The sequence below is a fragment of the Panulirus ornatus genome, chromosome 21 (assembly GCF_036320965.1).
Source record: "Panulirus ornatus isolate Po-2019 chromosome 21, ASM3632096v1, whole genome shotgun sequence".
In the NCBI taxonomy this organism is placed as follows: Eukaryota; Metazoa; Arthropoda; class Malacostraca; order Decapoda; family Palinuridae; genus Panulirus; species Panulirus ornatus.
The window spans coordinates 31,199,518-31,220,998 of NC_092244.1; the positions used below are offsets into that span (position 1 = coordinate 31,199,518).

General features: G+C 39.2%; 1 protein-coding gene across 3 annotated transcripts in view; it reads right to left on the reverse strand.

The window, feature by feature from the left end:
* Positions 1-990: 990 nt before the first annotated feature.
* The window catches only part of Ids (iduronate 2-sulfatase), a 76,854-nt gene continuing 56,363 nt past the window's right edge, over positions 991-21,481 (reverse strand). For all 3 annotated transcript variants that reach the window (XM_071675893.1, XM_071675890.1, XM_071675892.1), the window contains 4 exons: positions 15,970-16,153; positions 15,365-15,527; positions 10,880-10,998; positions 991-3,905 (listed from right to left, as the gene is read on the reverse strand). In XM_071675893.1, coding sequence (XP_071531994.1) covers positions 3,001-3,905; positions 10,880-10,998; positions 15,365-15,527; positions 15,970-16,153 — 1,371 coding nt within the window. In that variant the 3' untranslated portion in view covers positions 991-3,000. The remainder of the gene's footprint in view (positions 3,906-10,879; positions 10,999-15,364; positions 15,528-15,969; positions 16,154-21,481) is intronic.

Below are 21,481 nucleotides of genomic sequence, written 5' to 3' on the forward strand. Positions count from 1 at the left end.
TACAACATTGTTGGAACCACTATTCCTTCAAACATACCCATTTTTGCTTTCCGAGATAATGTTCTCGACTTCCACACATTCTTCAAGGCCCCCAGGATTTTCGCCCCCTCCCCCACCCTATGATCCACTTCCGCTTCCATGGTTCCATCCGCTGCCAGATCCACTCCCAGATATCTAAATCACTTCACTTCCTCCAGTTTTTCTCCATTCAAACTCACCTCCCAATTGACTTGACCCTCAACCCTACTGTACCTAATAACCTTGCTCTTATTCACATTTACTCTTAACTTTCTTCTTCCACACACTTTTCCAAACTCAGTCACCAGCTTCTGCAGTTTCTCACATGAATCAGCCACCAGCGCTGTATCATCAGCGAACAACAACTGACTCACTTCCCAAGCTCTCTCATCCCCAACAGACTTCATACTTGCCCCTCTTTCCAAAACTCTTGCATTTACCTCCCTAACAACCCCATCCATAAACAAATTAAACAACCATGGAGACATCACACACCCCTGCCGCAAACCTACATTCACTGAGAACCACATGTAATGCCACCATAAACCTTTAGACATGTTAGTGTATGTGCCAGTAGACAGAACTTATATAACCATGAAATACTCCAAAATCCAGCTGTCACCACCACCTGTGGTGACCTTGTGAATGTTTCCACAGCATATAAGCCATACCATATTTTGTTTGTCCATTTTTTCATAGATCCACAGTTGTAATGGTGTATCTTGCATTTCTCAAAGGCTGTTTTGAAAAAATTTGGAATTCCATTTATTGTTTCCCCTAATCATACTAGGGGAGAGGCTAGGAGTGCCTGTGGTTAAATGGAATGGGTTGAAATACTTTCTCCAGTTCTAACAAATTTCATCTTTTGCTCCTAGCATCATTCCAGACTTAACCAGCTATAGTAATTAAACTTAAATGTAACCAAAGAATTCTTACTCTAAAAGAGGAAGTATAAACATCAAACACACAGTGTTGGCTATTGAACAACTCATTTAATATGTCCTTAACTCTATGAGTATGCCAAACATGGTAACTTAACACATTTGATGTTTTCAGGTGGGTTTGGCACAACATGCATGCCCTAAACAGGGTCACTGACACAAAATATGTACTAGTTATAAAAAGCTAAGGTAAGAAATTCATTGTGGAAAGGGAGCTGTGGTTTCGGTGCATTATACATGACAGCTAGAGACAGTGTGAACGAATGTGGCCTTTGTCTTTTCCTAGCACTACCTCGTGCACATGCGGGGGGGAGGGAGTTGTCATTTCATGTGTGGTGGGGCAGAGACAGGAATGAATAAGGGCAGACAGTATGAATTATGTACATGTGTATATATGTATATGTCTGTGTGTGTATATATATGTATACGTTGAGATATATAGGTATGTATATGTGCTGTGTGTGGACGTGTATGTATATTCCACGTGTATGTGGGTGGGCTGGGCCATTCTTTCATCTGTTTCCTTGTGCTACCTTGCTAACACGGGAGACAGCGACAAAGTATAATAAATAAAAAAGATATGAAGAAAATCATTTAGCATTTTTGTAAAAGAAAGCTAAATGCTATTTGAATTCTTAATAAATTACAGGATTTACTCAATCCACAAATGATTGAATACTGCTCACCACAGTTTATATAAATAGCAAGCAGCAACAATGCACCTGCAGTTCTAAAACCAGTACAAAAGTACAAAAATTACTTAGTTTTGTCAAGAAAATATAGTTAGTATTTCAAGACTAGACATCTAAGTACTATATCTTCAAGTGGACTTAAGTTTCATTGGGTTTCATTCTGAGAATGTGCTGAGGTTGGGTGGTAGAATCACTTGGCAGTAATAAGGCAAGAACTGAAGGTTACCACAGTTTTGTAATATGATGCCAAAATTTTGTCCTTCCTTATGAATTTGTAAGTAGATGTGATTGGCTAAGTTATAAGGTAGTGGTAAAAGAGTGTTAGTTATACTAAGGTAGATATACCTTGGGTGAACTTTAGCAATGATTCCACCATTCATAGACACAACAGAATAATAATCATAAATACAGTACAACAAAGTATGCATTACTATAATTTCCATCTTTCCCCTCTTATCATTGCTAAGCACCACCCATTTGTGTCTGCACTTTGGTTTGGTTAACTAAAAGCTGAATTTCTTCTCAAGATCTTCTTGTAGTTCATATTTGGTCTTGAAATCAGGAGCCATATGATGAATACTGAGGTCTATCATATATATATATATATATATATATATATATATATATATATATATATATGGGATTAAGAATACTTCCCACGTATTCCCTGCGTGTCGTAGAGGCGACTAAAAGGGGAGGGAGCGGGGGGCTGGAAATCCTCCCCTCTCGTTTTTTTTTTTAAATTTTCCAAAAGAAGGAACAGAGGGGGCCAGTTGAGGATATTCCAAAAAAGGCCCAGTCCTCTGTTCTTAGCGCTACCTCGCTAACGCGGGAAATGGCGAATAGTTTAAAAGAAGAAGAAAGAATATATATATATATATATATATATATATATATATATACAGTTCACATATACATTATTCTCAGTAACTTGTACAAAATGGATGTGTGCAATTCTTGTTTATCCAAAAATATCTTTTTAAAAACTACTATAACACTTACAATGCAAATAATATGAAAATACCTGTTCAACACTTCAATATTTAAGTTACAAAAATTTCAAATATTATTTCAAACATATCCACACAAATGAAGGATCATTACAGGCACCAAACAATTTAAAATTTTATAACCAGATCTAGATAGTTGTCTATATGATCATTTTTAACAACAGGTATTGAGATATCTGCAGAGCAGGGAAAATATACTACCCGAAAGGGGAAATCATCATCATTCATACAATACCATTATAAAAACAATGCCTAAGTTCCAACAGTTGCATATGAAGGAAAGTGTATTGTAGTTCATATTGCATGTATCTACTTATTACACTATATAAATATTTTGTACTAAACAGAGAAAGCATATCTCCAGCCTTTCATGAATTCCTTCTGCAGTCGCTTCTTCTTAAACCTGTATGCTCTTTTCCTACAAATATTATGATTCTCTTCAGGATCCACTCCATGATCATACAACTCCTCAGCAATGAATTGACTCCAGTCTGGCTTAAAAGTAACATTGTTGAACTTTAACCAGACAGTATAGCGATAACTATTAGTCCTCATTGAGTAACCCATAATAGTTGTATTGCGCATTGGAGGCTGGTCACTATCTGGCTGAATGGTTGGTTCAGGTCCTGGTCGAGGGTACTGACTAAATGCTGCCTTTTTCACTTGCATGCCACTTTGGAACTGGGAGATGAATTTGTACTTCCTAAGCACTTTCTGTTGATTGTAGTGTCTTCTCACTTCTATATCCTTGGATACATGAGGGACTGTGTCATTCCATATCATATTTAATACTGCAGATAAACTGGTTCCTTCTGTGCAAACCAACACATCTCTAGAATCTTCTGGACAGGTTGACAGTGCAGGTAATCCTGCCAAGTCAACCAAAGTTGGAAATAAATCCACCAGTTCAATAAGGCCATCATAACTTCTGAAAGTGATATTACTTTGGACACTTTTCAAAATCTCTCTCTTCAGTTTTGTTTCTGATATGACCTCATTGTGAGTTTCTAATGTGAATTTGCTGCTCTCTTCTGAATTAGTGTTTTGTATTTCACTTTCTGCAGAGGATATCTGCATTTTCTTAAAGGAATAAGAAGTGGCATTGTCTAATTCCCTTAACAAGCTATTGCTTTGATGAGGATTATCAGTCTGAGAAATCCTTCGCCTTATTATAAATGGCACTCTTGTTGCAACCTCAAAATTGCTAAACTTTGACCACTCTTGATGTTCACCAAGAGACCATCCTGCTCAAAAAAAAAAATCCATGCTTTAGAATGAGGCAAGTTACAAACTCGATATGTGGTAATCAATAAATAATAAAGTAATATTTCACATCATTTCTTAAAGTAATCAAGGTTATCACCAAACAAATTCTTTCTTTTTCAAATATATAGTCTATCATTAGTAAATATGTGGAATGCTGGGTTATGATAAATCTTATTTTCATTTACTGGTACAAAAAATATTAACTAGATACAAATCTGATAGGCTGACTTAGCCAAAATTAGCACTTTGTTGTCACAGAAAGAATGCATACCAAAGTTCTATATATAAAGATGACATAATAAATGATACACAATTCATAATCAGTTCCGATGGATAACACTGCTGAATGCTGTTCATATCATACTTTATATGGAACGGGTATATATATGGGTAGAATCAAGAACAGATGACTGAGCCTCAGAAGAAAAAAATTCTCCACTGGCCTGCATCCTCCCCTCCCATTTTTTTACTTTTCCAAAATAAAGAACAGAGAAGGGGCCAAGTGAGGCTATGCCCTCTAAGGTTCAGACCTCTGATCTTAATGCTACCTTGCTAATGAAGGAAATGGCAAATTTGTATGCTTAATCGCCGTCTCCTGTGTCAGCGAGGTAGCGCAAGGAAAACAGACGAGGAATGGCCCAACCCACCAACATACACATGTATATTCATAAACACCTATACACTCTCATATACATATATGTACAGTTCAGCATATACATACATATACATACACAGACATATACATATATACACATGTACATATTCATATTTGCTACCTTCATCCATTCTCGTCGTCACTCCACCACACATGAAATAGCATCCCCCCCTACAGCGAGGTAGCACCAGAAAAAGAGAAAAAAGGTCACATTCATTCACACTCAGTCTCTAGCTGTCATGTGTAATGCACCGAAACCACAGCTCCCTTTCCACATCCAGGCCCCACAGACCTTTCCATGGCTTACCCCAGACATTTCACATGTCTTGGTTCAATCCACTGACAGCACATAGACCCCAGTATACCACATATATATATATATATATATATATATATATATATATATATATATATATATATATATATATATATATATATATATATTATCCCTGGGGATAGGGGAGAAAGAATACTTCCCACGTATTCCCTGCGTGTCGTAGAAGGCGACTAAAAGGGAAGGGAGCGGGGGGCTGGAAATCCTCCCCTCTCGTTTTTTTTTTTAAATTTTTCCAAAAGAAGGAACAGAGAAGAGGGCCAGGTGAGGATATTCCCTCAAAGGCCCAGTCCTCTGTTCTTAACGCTACCTCGCTATCGCGGGAAATGGCGAATAGTTAAAAAAAAAAAAAAAAAAAAATATATATATATATATATATATTTTTCTTTTCTTTTTTTTTTTTGCCGCTGTCTCCCGCTTTATCGAGGTAGCGCAAGGAAACAGACGAAAGAAATGGCCCAACCCAACCCCATACACATGTATATACATACGTCCACACACGCAAATATACATACCTACACAGCTTTCCATGGTTTACCCCAGACGCTTCACATGCCCTGATTCAATCCACTGACAGCACGTCAACCCCGGTATACCACATCGCTCCAATTCACTCTATTCCTTGCCCTCCTTTCACCCTCCTGCATGTTCAGGCCCCGATCACACAAAATCTTTTTCACTCCATCTTTCCACCTCCAATTTGGTCTCCCTCTTCTCCTCGTTCCCTCCACCTCCGACACATATATCCTCTTGGTCAATCTTTCCTCACTCATTCTCTCCATGTGCCCAAACCATTTCAAAACACCCTCTTCTGCTCTCTCAACCACGCTCTTTTTATTTCCACACATCTCTCTTACCCTTATGTTACTTACTCGATCAAACCACCTCACACCACACATTGTCCTCAAACATCTCATTTCCAGCACATCCATCCTCCTGCACACCACTCTATCCATAGCCCACGCCTCGCAACCATACAACATTGTTGGAACCACTATTCCTTCAAACATACCCATTTTTGCTTTCCGAGATAATGTTCTCGACTTCCACACATTCTTCAAGGCTCCCAGAATTTTCGCCCCCTCCCCCATCCTATGATCCACTTCCGCTTCCATGGTTCCATCCGCTGCCAGATCCACTCCCAGATATCTAAATCACTTTACTTCCTCCAGTTTTTCTCCATTCAAACTCACCTCCCAATTGACTTGACCCTCAACCCTACTGTACCTAATAACCTTGCTCTTATTCACATTTACTCTTAACTTTCTTCTTTCACACACTTTACCAAACTCAGTCACCAGCTTCTGCAGTTTCTCACATGAATCAGCCACCAGCGCTGTATCATCAGCGAACAACAACTGACTCACTTCCCAAGCTCTCTCATCCCCAACAGACTTCATACTTGCCCCTCTTTCCAAAACTCTTGCATTCACCTCCCTAACAACCCCATCCATAAACAAATTAAACAACCATGGAGACATCACACACCCCTGCCGCAAACCTACATTCACTGAGAACCAATCACTTTCCTCTCTTCCTACACGTACACATGCCTTACATCCTCGATAAAAACTTTTCACTGCTTCTAACAACTTGCCTCCCTCACCATATATTCTTAATACCTTCCACAGAGCATCTCTATCAACTCTATCATATGCCTTCTCCAGATCCATAAATGCTACATACAAATCCATTTGCTTTTCTAAGTATTTCTCACATACATTCTTCAAAGCAAACACCTGATCCACACATCCTCTACCACTTCTGAAACCACACTGCTCTTCCCCAATCTGATGCTCTGTACATGCCTTCACCCTCTCAATCAATACCCTCCCATATAATTTACCAGGAATACTCAACAAACTTATACCTCTGTAATTTGAGCACTCACTCTTATCCCCTTTGCCTTTGTACAATGGCACTATGCACGCATTCCGCCAATCCTCAGGCACCTCACCATGAGTCATACATACATTAAATAACCTTACCAACCAGTCAACAATACAGTCACCCCCTTTTTTAATAAATTCCACTGCAATACCATCCAAACCTTTTCTTTTTTCTTTCAAACTATTTGCCATTTCCCGCGTTAGCAAGGTAGCGTTAAGAACAGAGGACTGGGCCTCTGAAGGAATATCCTCACCTGGCCCCCTTCTCTGTTCCTTCTTTTAGAAAATTATCCTGTGGCATTGATGTCACCATGGTTTAAATAATCACGTTTATGGATGGCTGTGTTTGAGTATTACCTATTTTGGATAGAACAATCCCTACTGGGTGAACGTTCCTATAACAGTTGTCCTTTCAGCTACAGCTGGTACTGTTCACACCTTGGCAACCAACATGTACTAGGTCTGGAATGTCTGAAAGAAATTGAATAATGTGAATAAGCAGGTCCATAGATTCAGCAAGGTTAAGACAAATCTAGTTGGATGACTTTTGACATTGAGAAAATTAGAAAATGTTTTAGATTCGTGAGTAACTTGTCATGATAAACATGAACAAAAGATCTACTGGGTCAAGTCTCAGGTACATAAGAATGTAAGTAAATTATCTCGGACAAATTTTTTAAGATAGTAGTTCCAATAATCATATGTTTGTCAGCACATAATATTTTGCTGAGGAGTGGATTGTTGAAATGTTTCATTACAACACTGAACACCCCATGCATACCAATTATTCCCTCAACTGCCACATTACTCACCTTTGCATTCAAATCACCCATCACTATAACCCGGTCTCGTGCATCAAAACCGCTAACACACTCATTTAGCTGCTCCCAAAACACTTGCCTCTCATGATCTTTCTTCTCATGCCCAGGTGCATATGCACCAATAATCACCCACCTCTCTCCATCAACTTTCAATTTTACCCATATTAATCGAGAATTTACTTTCTTACATTCTATCACATACTCCCACAACTCCTGTTTCAGGAGTATTGCTACTCCTTCCCTTGCTCTTGTCCTCTCACTAACCCCTGACTTCACTCCCCAGACATTTCCAAACCACTCTTCCCCTTTACCCTTGAGCTTCGTTTCACTCAGAGCCAAAACATCCAGGTTCCTTTCCTCAAACATACTACCTATCTCTCCTTTTTTCACATCTTGGTTACAACCACACACATTTAGGCACCCCACTCTGAGCCTTCGAGGAGGATGATCACTCCCCGCGTGACTCCTATATATATATATATATATATATATATATTGTCGATTGGTTGATAAGGATATTCAAAGTATGTATGGATCATGGTGAAGTGCCTGAGGATTGGTGGAATGCATGTATAATGCCACTACACAAAGGCAAAGGGGATAAAGTTGAGTGTTCAAACTAAAGAGACATAAGCTTGTTGAGTATACCTGGAAAATCACATGGGAGAGTATTGATTGAGAGGATGAGGATATGTACGGACCATCAGATTGGGTAGGAGCAGTGTGGTTTTAGAAGTGGCAGAAGATGTGTGAATCAAGTGTTTACTTTGAAGAATATATGTGAGAAATACAAAAACACATGGATTTGTATGTGGCATTTATGGATCTGGAGAAGGCATATGATAGGGTTGATAGACATGCTTAGACGAAGGTCTTAAAAATATATGGCGTAGAAGGTAAGCTGTTAGAAGCAGTAAGAAGTTTTTATCAAGGGTGTAAGGCATGTGTACGAGTAGGAAGAGAGGAGAGTGTTTGGTTCTCAGTGAAGCTTGGTCTGTGGCAGGGGTGTGTGATGTCACCATGGTTGTTTAATATGTTTATGGATGGGGTGGTTTGGGAGGTAAATGTAATAGTTTTGGAAAGAAGGGCAAGTATGCAGCCTACTGGGGATGAAAGGGCCTGGGAAGTGAATTAGTTGATGTTTGGTGATACAGCAGTGGTAGCTGATTCAACTGAGAAACTGCAGAAGTTGGTGACTAGGTCTGGAAAAGTGTGTGAAAGGAGAAAGTTGAAAGTAAATGTGAATAAAAGCAAGGTTATTAGGTTCAGCAAGGTTAAGGGACAAGTTAGTTGGGATGTATGTTTGAATGGAGAGAAATTGGAGGAAGTGAAGTGTTTTAGATATCTGTGAGTAAACTTGGTAGTGGATAGAATCATGGAAGCAGAAAGGAGTCATAGGCTGGGAGTCGGGGCAAAGGTTCAGGGAGCAATGAAGAATGTGTGGAAAGAGAGAACATTATCTCGGAACAAAAATGGGTATGTTTGAAGGATTAGTAGTTCCAATAATATCATATGTTTGTGAAGTATGGGCTATAGATAGGGTTGTGTGGAGGAGGGTGGATGTGTTGGAAATGTTTAAGGACAATTTGTGGTGAGGTGGTCTGACTGAATAAATAATGAAAGGGCAAGAGAGATATGTAGTAATAAAAAGAGTGTGGTTGAGAGAACAAAACAGGGTGTGTTGAAATGGTTTGGACAACTGGAGAGAATGAGAGAGGAAAGGCTGGCAAAGAATATATGTATCAGAGGAGGAGGGAACAAGGAGAAGTGGGAGACCAAATTGGAGATGGAAGGATGGAGTGAAAAACATTTTGAGTGACCTGGGCCTGAACACACAAGAGGGGTGAAAAGCATGAATGGAACAGAGTGAATTGGCACGTTGAGGTATACTGGGGTTGACGTGCTGTCAATGGATGGAACCAGGGCACGTGAAACATCCAGGGTAAACCATGGAAAGGTATGTGGAGCCTGGATGTGGATAGGGAGCTGTGGTTTTGGTGCATTACACCTGACAGCTAGAGAATGAGTATGAAAGGATGTGGCCTTTTTTTGTCAGTTTCCTGACACTATCTCACTGAAATGGAAGGTGGTGATGCTGTTTCCAGAGGGGAGGGGTGGTGCTGGGAATGGATGAAAGTGAGCAAGTATGAATATGTACATGTGTATATAACAAAGATCAAACCAAACAGTTTCTCTCTCTCTCAATAGGTCCAAGCCATTTAACCAAACCCTGGTTATCCCTGTCAGTCAAACTGTGTTTACTACCAAAAATCCCTCTTACATTGTTATTCCCTGCATGATCAACCCACATCACACCATATACTCTCAAGCATATTTTCAACACAAAGACTATCTTCCTTTCATTTGTATTCAAGGCCAAAGATTCACATTCATACAACACTACTATATCTTCAATATGTATACATATTTGCACTTGCAGACAATGACCTCTCCTTTCACACACATCATAATGCACCCAAGATCTCTAAAAACTTTTCCAACCTAAGCCTTACTTCAGTTCTACTTGTCCTATTTGCTGCCATATCCACTCCAAGATCCCAAAGCACTATACTTCTTCAGGTCCTCCCCAGTTAAACTTACGCTCAGACCGTCTTTTTTCACACCTTGTTGCACCTAATCATCTTCCATTTTTTCATATGTACTCCCAGCTATTTCCATTAACACACTATAAAAAACTGTCACCAGCTTTTTGCATTTCTTTCTGGAGTTTGCCTCCATAGTTACATCATCTGCACACAGAAACCAATTCACTTCCTTTTTCTCTTAACCTCTATCATACTACAGACCCACCCTTTGCTCTGTAAAGAGATTAAACAGTCATGGTGATATTATACAACCTTAATGCTGATCCACCATCACTGGGAACCAGTTACACTCCTCCCTTCCTACTCACAATCATGCCATACTTTCCTAATAGAAACTCACTACATTCAGTATCCTTTCATTTTCCCCATTTGTTTGAAGTACCATCCATAAGTCCTCTCTGTCAATCCTATTATACACTTTCTACAGATCAATATATGCCTCATACAAATTCCTCTCTTTCTTGATGTATCTTTTTCAGCAGCATGTAAAATAAGAAGTGAGAATGGCATACAAAAAGGGGCTCTGAAAGATATTGAAAATAAAGATATATGCATCTGATATGGAAAAAAAAAAAGAAAATGGATAATGATTTACAAAGAAAAATTCTCATATCATTTAACTGTTTTACAAGAAAACATATACTAACCATGATCTCCAATGAGTGCAACAATGGTGTCAGGAAACAGAGCATTTACAGTTGATAAAAGATCTCCAATTAAAGAGTCAGTGTAGGTTGTAGCAGCATAATATCCTTGTCTAATATACCTGAAAAGATACAAAAGAACTTATCATAACTAAAAGTGCTTTCTTTTCTTATCCTTAAATACATACAAATACGATGAGTATCCTCCAGGAATAAACACTAATAAAAAAATTTTCTTTGATGAAAGGGACATATCGAACTTACATCTCATGACTTTTGTTGATACTGAAGGTAAAATATCCTCCATGTATCTAGTCCAGACATTACTTTTGGATCAAAGCAAGAAATAAAAGGAAGTGAAGGGCAATTAAGGTACTATACAAAAGCAACTGCATCCATGAGAAGTTAAGAAATGACGATGAAAAACGAGAATAAGTGCCCTGATAAATTAGATCCCAATTTTGGATGATTCATTGAAGATATAAACTAAATATTCTTAGTGTCTGAAGTTCTGTTTGTTTTGCAGATGAAAGATCTCAAGAGGGAACATGCTAAATTTGAATGTCTAGGCATTCAAGATCTCAGTCAAAATGGCACAAGCTTCCTATGTTCAAATTCAACAGGGTAGTGCTTTGCATTTTTCAATTATTTGTAATTTTCATGGCCCTTGCTCTGCCCTTACAATACTGACTAACAAGTGTTCAACCCCAGCACTTCAGTGTCCATGTAATCACTAAACTGTACCTTATTCTATACTACACTTGACAGACATACAGGTAAAGCTGAACTCTGTATATTAAAGATGAAGTTGATGTAAAGAATTCTGACATGCTTTCAAGCCCTTGTACAGAAGCTTTGATAATTAGCCTACAGTTAAGATAAAACTGCACAATAGAAGCAGGTGCTTCTGGTCTTAGTATAAAAGAATAATTAGTACCCTTGCTGTTTTTACCTTTCTCTAAATCATTCTTTCCTGATTATGCAGTTCACACATCTTTAGAATTGAGAAAAGCTGTATCTATATACAAGTTAACAGCTTTTAAATAAATGAGAAGTTTTTCATCAATCAGAGAGAGAAAGCAAAGAAAATTATGAAGATTAAGGCAACATCCTACAGATGTTGCATAATAGTCTCCTTCAAGGACTCTAGGAATTCATGTTTCAGCAAAGAGAAGCTTTCGAAACGGAAATGGCACAAACAGTTAGCATTTTTTTTTTACTAATCATTCTGGAGCCACCAAGTATAAAAGAACTACTTCTATGTAGCTCAGCAAGAGTTTAGAGCACTTTCACGATTCCTGAGATTACTGTACTGTAAGTTCTACATGTGAATATTTACAGTTATAGAAAATGTCTTTGGACCCTTACTTGGAAGTTAGGAGACTAAACCCTAAATCACCTATCAACAGATTATATGATGACTGTTTCACATTGAAAGTACTATGTATGAGCCTAGGTGTGATCATAAATAACCAAATGTGTTACAATTGGTTGGGAAACTAGTTCATATGGATGAGAGGTTTACTGCTCATCAGGACACTCCACCAGATTACACCCTCATTGAATTTTGCTGTTTATCTTGCTTTTATTGGTATGCATGGGGTGTTCAGTGTTGTAAATGGAAATGGTGAAGAGCTTGTAGATTTATGTGCTGAAAAAGGACTGATGATTGGGAATACCTGGTTTAAAAAGCGAGATATACATAAGTATACTTATGTAAGTAGGAGAGATGGCCAGAGAGCGTTACTGGATTACGTGTTAATTGACAGGCGTGCGAAAGAGAGACTTTTGGATGTCAATGTGCTGAGAGGTGCAACTGGAGGGATGTCTGATCATTATCTTGTGGAGGCTAAGGTGAAGATTAGTATGGGTTTTCAGAAAAGAAGAGTGAATGTTGGGGTGAAGAAGGTGGTAAGAGTAAGTGAGCTTGGGAAGGAGACCTGTGTGAAGAAGTATCAGGAGAGACTGTGTACAGAATGGAAAAAGGTGAGAACAATGGAAGTAAGGGGAGTGGGGGAGGAATGGGATGTATTTAGGGAATCAGTGATGGATTGCGCAAAAGATGCTTGTGGCATGAGAAGAGTGGGAGGTGGGCTGTTTAGAAAGGGTAGTGAGTGGTGGGATGAAGGAGTAAGAGTATTAGTGAAAGAGAAGAGAGAGGCATTTGGACGATTTTTGCAGGGAAAAAATGCAATTGAGTGGGAGAAGTATAAAAGAAAGAGACAGGAGGTCAAGAGAAAGGTGCAAGAGGTGAAAAAAAGGGCAAATGAGAGTTGGGGTGAGAGACTATCAGTAAATTTTAGGGAGAATAAAAAGATGTTCTGGAAGGAGGTAAATAGGGTGCGTAAGACAAGGGAGCAAATGGGAACTTCAGTGAAGGGCGTAAATGGGGAGGTGATAACAAGTAGTGGTGATGTGAGAAGGAGATGGAATGAGTATTTTGAAGGTTTGTTGAATGTGTCTGATGACAGAGTGGCAGATATAGGGTGTTTGGGTCGAGGTGGTGTGCAAAGTGAGAGGGTTAGGGAAAATGATTTGGTAAACAGAGAAGAGGTAGTAAAAGCTTTGCGGAAGATGAAAGCCGGCAAGGCAGCAGGTTTGGATGGTATTGCAGTGGAATTTATTAAAAAAGGGGGTGACTGTATTGTTGACTGGTTGGTAAGGTTATTTAATGTATGTATGACTCATGGTGAGGTGCCTGAGGATTGGCGGAATGCGTGCATAGTGCCATTGTACAAAGGCAAAGGGGATAAGAGTGAGTGCTCAAATTACAGAGGTATAAGTTTGTTGAGTATTCCTGGTAAATTATATGGGAGGGTATTGATTGAGAGGGTGAAGGCATGTACAGAGCATCAGATTGGGGAAGAGCAGTGTGGTTTCAGAAGTGGTAGAGGATGTGTGGATCAGGTGTTTGCTTTGAAGAATGTATGTGAGAAATACTTAGAAAAGCAAATGGATTTGTATGTAGCATTTATGGATCTGGAGAAGGCATATGATAGAGTTGATAGAGATGCTCTGTGGAAGGTATTAAGAATATATGGTGTGGGAGGCAAGTTGTTAGAAGCAGTGAAAAGTTTTTATCGAGGATGTAAGGCATGTGTACGTGTAGGAAGAGAGGAAAGTGATTGGTTCTCAGTGAATGTAGGTTTGCGGCAGGGGTGTGTGATGTCTCCATGGTTGTTTAATTTGTTTATGGATGGGGTTGTTAGGGAGGTAAATGCAAGAGTCTTGGAAAGAGGGGCAAGTATGAAGTCTGTTGGGGATGAGAGAGCTTGGGAAGTGAGTCAGTTGTTGTTCGCTGATGATACAGCGCTGGTGGCGGATTCATGTGAGAAACTGCAGAAGCTGGTGACGGAGTTTGGTAAAGTGTGTGGAAGAAGAAAGTTAAGAGTAAATGTGAATAAGAGCAAGGTTATTAGGTACAGTAGGGTTGAGGGTCAAGTCAATTGGGAGGTGAGTTTGAATGGAGAAAAACTGGAGGAAGTGAAGTGTTTTAGATATCTGGGAGTGGATCTGTCAGCGGATGGAACCATGGAAGCGGAAGTGGATCATAGGGTGGGGGAGGGGGCGAAAATTTTGGGAGCCTTGAAAAATGTGTGGAAGTCGAGAACATTATCCCGGAAAGCAAAAATGGGTATGTTTGAAGGAATAGTAGTTCCAACAATGTTGTATGGTTGCGAGGCGTGGGCTATGGATAGAGTTGTGCGCAGGAGGATGGATGTGCTGGAAATGAGATGTTTGAGGACAATGTGTGGTGTGAGGTGGTTTGATCGAGTAAGTAACGTAAGGGTAAGAGAGATGTGTGGAAATAAAAAGAGCGTGGTTGAGAGAGCAGAAGAGGGTGTTTTGAAATGGTTTGGGCACATGGAGAGAATGAGTGAGGAAAGATTGACCAAGAGGATATATGTGTCGGAGGTGGAGGGAACGAGGAGAAGAGGGAGACCAAATTGGAGGTGGAAAGATGGAGTGAAAAGGATTTTGTGTGATCGGGGCCTGAACATGCAGGAGGGTGAAAGGAGGGCAAGGAATAGAGTGAATTGGAGCGATGTGGTATACAGGGGTTGACGTGCTGTCAGTGGATTGAATCAAGGCATGTGAAGCGTCCGGGGTAAACCATGGAAAGCTGTGTAGGTATGTATATTTGCGTGTGTGGACGTGTGTATGTACATGTGTATGGGGAGGGTTGGGCCATTTCTTTCGTCTGTTTCCTTGCGCTACCTCGCAAACGCGGGAGACAGCGACAAAGTATAAAAAAAAAAAAAAAAAAAAAAAAATCTTGCTTTTACTCTAAACTCCATTTTCAACTCATGAATTTTTAACTTTTTGCCATGAGCTAATTCTCCCGAAGTACATATCAAAATTGACAACACTATTCCTTAAAAATGTGGCTAAATACTGAAAGTGACATTTTTCCACTTTTTTTCTTTACATTCATTAGTCTAAAAAATACTTTCCATCCTATCATACATAAAAATGAAAAATATAAACCTGGCATAAAAGTCTGGAAGAGGTCCATATGGGAAGGAGACATTCAATGCAGCAATGTCCTCACGATATCTGAGGTCATTCCATGGATTCCAGGCAACATTAGGTAAGCCATGCGGTCGACGATCATTAGATGCTAGAGGTATACTTGCAATTGGATATAAATCTGAAAAATTATTACTGATAAATATCTTGCAGAGGTAAACTCTCAGCAATTATGCTGTATATGAATTTCTTAAAACATAATGACCAATACAGAATGCAATACACTGCTCTGAGCATTCATTCATCATTCTCATTGTCTATAAAAGTTAGTAATTTTGGATCATAGCTTGAATTTGATGATCACAGCAAAATGTCCTTTCAGGTGTATTCATTACTCATATCTATAGAGAATGATTAAAGATTTATTTCTGTTATATTACACAACTGTAGTGTAAAAAGTGATAAAGGTTAAAGATTCTCCTAGACTAAGATCTTTCTTACTCTGCTTGGAACACTATAAATGCTCATCACATCTGTGAAATTGCAAATAGGAGATTACTTACCAGTGATACAGCACTTTTCACTACGAGCAAAAAAAATTGAAAGTTTTGTTCAAAACTAACCTAAAAATTGCAATGGGAATTTAAGAGGAATGTGGGGCTTATGGTAACCAACAGCTAAGAAAAATGGTTTCTTTGAAGTGTTCCTCGGTTTGGTCTTCTCTTGGGCTGCCCACTGTTTAAGCCAAGTAATTGCAAACTCTGTTGTTTCTATGTCTGGCAGGGATCCACCAGGTTGTTTTTCTACCTGTAATATGATAGCTTGAAGGTATATGAGGAAAGAAAAAATGAATACACTGGCAAAGTCAAAATATGCCTGCATTCTTTACCACCAAAGCCAATGTGTTCGCTTTTGTAATACAACGGAAAGTGAAGTCAATGATACTGTTTAACCATCCTAATAAGACTCTAATAAAAAACTTAAAACACATTGAACAAAATAGCATCATTGATACTGTTTAATCATCCTAATAAGACTCTAATAAAAAACTTAAACACATTAAACAAAATAGCATAGTTCTGGCAGGTTCACAATTAAGAATGGCAATAAGACTAAAGAAACTGTGTTTAAAGAAGGAAAGTCAAATCTGTAGTATAATCTGGGTATAAATCTGTTTACTCATGGTGAGGTGCCTGAGGATTGGAGGAATGCGTGCATAGTGCCATTGTACAAAGGAAAAGGGGATAAGAGTGAGTGCTCAAATTACAGAGGTATAAGTTTGTTGAGTATTCCTGGTAAATTGTATGGGAGGGTATTGATTGAGAGGGTGAAGGCATGTACAGAGCATCAGATTGGGGAAGAGCAGTGTGGTTTCAGAAGTGGTAGAGGATGTGTGGATCAGGTGTTTGCTTTGAAGAATGTATGTGAGAAATACTTAGAAAAGCAAATGGATTTGTATGTAGCATTTATGGATCTGGAGAAGGCATATGATAGAGTTGATAGAGATGCTCTGTGGAAGGTATTAAGAATATATGGTGTGGGAGGCAAGTTGTTAGAAGCAGTGAAAAGTTTTTATCGAGGATGTAAGGCATGTGTACGTGTAGGAAGAGAGGAAAGTGATTGGTTCTCAGTGAATGTAGGTTTGCGGCAGGGGTGTGTGATGTCTCCTTGGTTGTTTAATTTGTTTATGGATGGGGTTGTTAGGGAGGTAAAGGCAAGAGTTTTGGAAAGAGGGGCAAGTATGAAGTCTGTTGGGGATGAGAGAGCTTGGGAAGTGAGTCAGTTGTTGTTCGCTGATGATACAGCGCTGGTGGCTGATTCATGTGAGAAACTGCAGAAGCTGGTGACGGAGTTTGATAAAGTGTGTGGAAGAAGAAAGTTAAGAGTAAATGTGAATAAGAGCAAGGTTATTAGGTACAGTAGGGTTGAGGGTCAAGTAAATTGGGAGGTGAGTTTGAATGGAGAAAAACTGGAGGAAGTGAAGTGTTTTAGATATCTGGGAGTGGATCTGGCAGCGGATGGAACCATGGAAGCAGAAGTGGACCATAGGGTGGGGGAGGGGGCGAAAATTCTGGGAGCCTTGAAGAATGTGTGGAAGTCGAGAACATTATCTCGGAAAGCAAAAATGGGTATGTTTGAAGGAATAGTGGTTCCAACAATGTTGTATGGTTGCGAGGCGTGGGCTATGGATAGAGTTGTGCGCAGGAGGATGGATGTGCTGGAAATGAGATGTCTGAGGACAATGTGTGGTGTGAGGTGGTTTGATCGAGTAAGTAACGTAAGGGTGAGAGAGATGTGTGGAAATAAAAAGAGCGTGGTTGAGAGAGCAGAAGAGGGTGTTTTGAAATGGTTTGGGCACATGGAGAGAATGAGTGAGGAAAGGTTGACCAAGAGGATATATGTGTCGGAGGTGGAGGGAACGAGGAGAAGAGGGAGACCAAATTGGAGGTGGAAAGATGGAGTGAAAAAGATTTTGTGTGATCGGGGCCTGAACTTGCAGGAGGGTGAAAGGAGGGCAAGGAATAGAGTGAATTGGAGCAATGTGGTATACCGGGGTTGACGTGCTGTCAGTGGATTGAATCAAGACATGTGAAGCGTCTGGGGTAAACCATGGAAAGCTGTGTAGGTATGTATATTTGCATGTGTGGACGTATGTATATACATGTGTATGGGGGGGGGGTTGGGCCATTTCTTTCGTCTGTTTCCTTGCGCTACCTCACAAACGCGGGAGACAGCGACAAAGTATAAAAAAAAAAAAAAAAAAAAAAAAAAAAAATCTGTTTATACCCACTAAAGCAATATATCGAATACTGTGTTCTTATCTAAACCATAATCTATATACTTAAACTGAAAATATCAGTCAGCACTGCTTTTGGGTTGTCTATTTTTTTCACTGACATACACTAATGAAAAACGTACTTTCAACTTAGAAAACTAGTAAAGTTTTTTGGGAAAAGCAATAAATGCACTCTCTATGAATTTAGAAAAGACAATAAAATGAACAGGAGTTTAAGAGGAAGCAGGAAATCTATATGGTGTGCTTCAAAGAAGTTGCAAATGCTGTTCAGAACTTATGATAGAAATGGTGCATGAAACAGTAGCTGGGTGGTATGCGTAAACAGACCTACTATACCATCAAACATACCTATTTTTACTCTCACAGATGGTAACTTCTTCCACACACTCCTTAATGTACTCTTCCACCCCATGATTCACTTCAGCTTCCCTAGTTCCATCTCCAGCCATGTCCACCCCATGTCCACTCCAATTCCTCCAGGCTCTCCCAATTCAAACCTGTCTCATCCCCCTGCTACACCTCACTACTATACTTTTAATTCCATTAACTCACAACTTCCTCCTTTCACAAACTTTCTCAAAAATGTGGATAGTAACTTCTATCTCGAACTGCCAACGCAGCCATGTTATCTGCAAACAGCAAACAGGTCACCCTCCTCCCCAGCATACTGCAGAACCATCCCTCTCTCCATGACCCTTGCATATATTCCACTAACCACCCCATCTATAGACAGATCAAATAGCCAAAGTGATGTCAGACCCACCTTCACTTGGAACCACTCACCCTCCTCCTTTCCGACTCCCACACGCATCTTCCTCTTCCAATAAAACCTCCTCACTGTCTTTTGTAATTTTCCTCCCATGCCATATTTTCAGAGCACCTTCCACAAAGCATCTGTCAAGCCTGTCACGTCCTTTCTCCAGGCCAATATATGCCACATACAGATCCCTCTCTTTTTCCAAGTCTTTATCACACATCTTTAAAGCACACACACTGTCTATACATCTACCACTCCTGAAATCAATCTATTTCTCCCCAGTCTGATGCTCTGTGCACACCACTAACCCGTCATTCATCAGAAAACTCACCAGGTATACTTAACAACCTTATATATCTATTATTCAAGAATTCCCATTTATCACGAATGCCTTTCTAAAGCAGAAGTCATTTGAAATTATTCAGTCATAAGTGTATGAAACTCCTAACAAATAAGAAAAGGGCACTTATCTATAGTCGAGATAAAAAAACCAGGATAGAAAAAGAAGGCCAGAGCAGAACATCCACAAATGCCTTGGGTCTGGAGAATTACAAGACAGTTCAGTACAAACACCAGCAGGACAATATGTCATCATTGAGTGGAGGTTGCTTACTGGTTGGTGAACAAACCCAGCCAAGCCAATAGGTTAGCAAGGGTAAGACCCACTTGGGCCAGGTTTTATACCCATGATGATCCTCCAGATTCTCTCAAGGTTCATGAGATAATCTGATCCTTTCTGAGAAATAACAATGAATTTCTATTTGTATCTTTCCCTCTTTCACTTCTTTTGACCTACAGCATTCTTCTATCCTCCAGTTTTGGTAAGCTCCATATGTTTTTGGAGCACAACTTACTTTTTTATGCAAAGAATATGTACAAAATATTCTTTCAAATATCTCTTCTCAACTTCCCCAATTGCATATCACACATATATGAATTTCTTTCAGTACTCGTTTCATCTTACTATAAATCTTTTCATCTACCCCAAAATACACACTTACTTGTCCACCACTTTTCACTTATCTACCTTTACCAAAACTACAGGCTACTGTGGGTGAATCCCTCAATGAAATGTATAAGAGGCCTCACAGACTCATGCTTGTTTGGCTTCTCATAAGATGTATATTTGCAGTGTGACTTCCCTGTTAAATCTGTTTTGGTATACCATCACCCATTTCTATGTGTGTGTTTTCTACACATTATTCAGATCTGCTATAACATATATCTAAATGTATTTCTTTCTTTTTATCTATGACCAAATGAGTGTATGAGTATAACCCTTCATTTCGTGTACATATTTTCTGCTCTATACTTCGATAACAAAATAAGTCTTTTCAAAGCATCATCAGTACAGAAATGAAAGTCAACAGTCTGAGAACCTCTTTCCTAATTAGGATATGGTTTCCAAGAAACAAATCAATAGTTGATAGTTGATAAAGAAAATAAATGCAAAGTAAACATCAATTCATACTGTCCTTTCCCCTGATTACCTTTCCCATTCTAGCAAAATATCAAGGACAAATGAACAACAGCCTCATCTGAATGAATCTAATCTCTAGTTGCCATGCATAATGAACCTAAACCATAACCTATCACCCACAGCCTATCATCCTGCCTCATCCCTTATATGCCCTATTACCTTACTCTTGTTCATATCTATTCTTAAGTTTCACCTTTCACACACTCTCCCAAACTCTGTTACAAGCTCCTGAAATTTCTCTCTGGAATCTGCCCCGAGAACTGTGTCATCTGAAAACAGCAAATGACTCACTTTCTATGACCCCTCTCCCCCTCCCTCACACCCCAAGCAAACCGAAAAACTTGTCCTTGCTTCATGACCCTCATATCTACCTCCATCACCATTTTGACCATAAGATTATACAACCATGGTAACTTCAGACATCTTTGAAAGAAACCCACCTTCATCAGGAACCATTCATCTTTCTACCTCCCTTTTCACAGAGTCTCTCACTATACTTAGTAATTTTTCATTTACCCCAATCTATTCTATTTCATTTTCAAAGGCATTTCTGTCATCCCTATCATATCCTTTCTCTTGGTCCTTAATAAAACTGGTCAGAGAGAAAGATATTTCAACATCTAAACAGGACTCCCAGTTTCTTAGATTCAGACGTGGCCATTTCTGTAACATGGGGTTTCCAAAAAGGAATGGATGTTACAGTAATACCAAGTATGTTCATCGAGTCAAGAGGTAGAATTAGAGAACCGTCAAAGGCAAGATGAAAGTTCCGATGAGTTTTTGATAGAGAGATGAGTAGAAAGTGGGTCTTGGAGTCACTAAATTTAACTAGATTTCATCTTCCCAATGAGATACCCTGTCCAAGTCTGAGTTTATTGAGAAAATTGTGTCATGACCCAATGCAGATTGAGTGTGAGAAGAAGTAGAACTGAAGGATGTGGAGGAATAGTGTTGATTTGCTTACATATTTTAAAATTTCTTCATTGTAAAGTATTTACAAATATGTAAAATACTTTAAAATATCCCAATTTCTGAATTATTCAATATGTTAAAACCCTCAAATATCCAAAAATCTTGTTATTCACAAAAGTGGATTCCCTC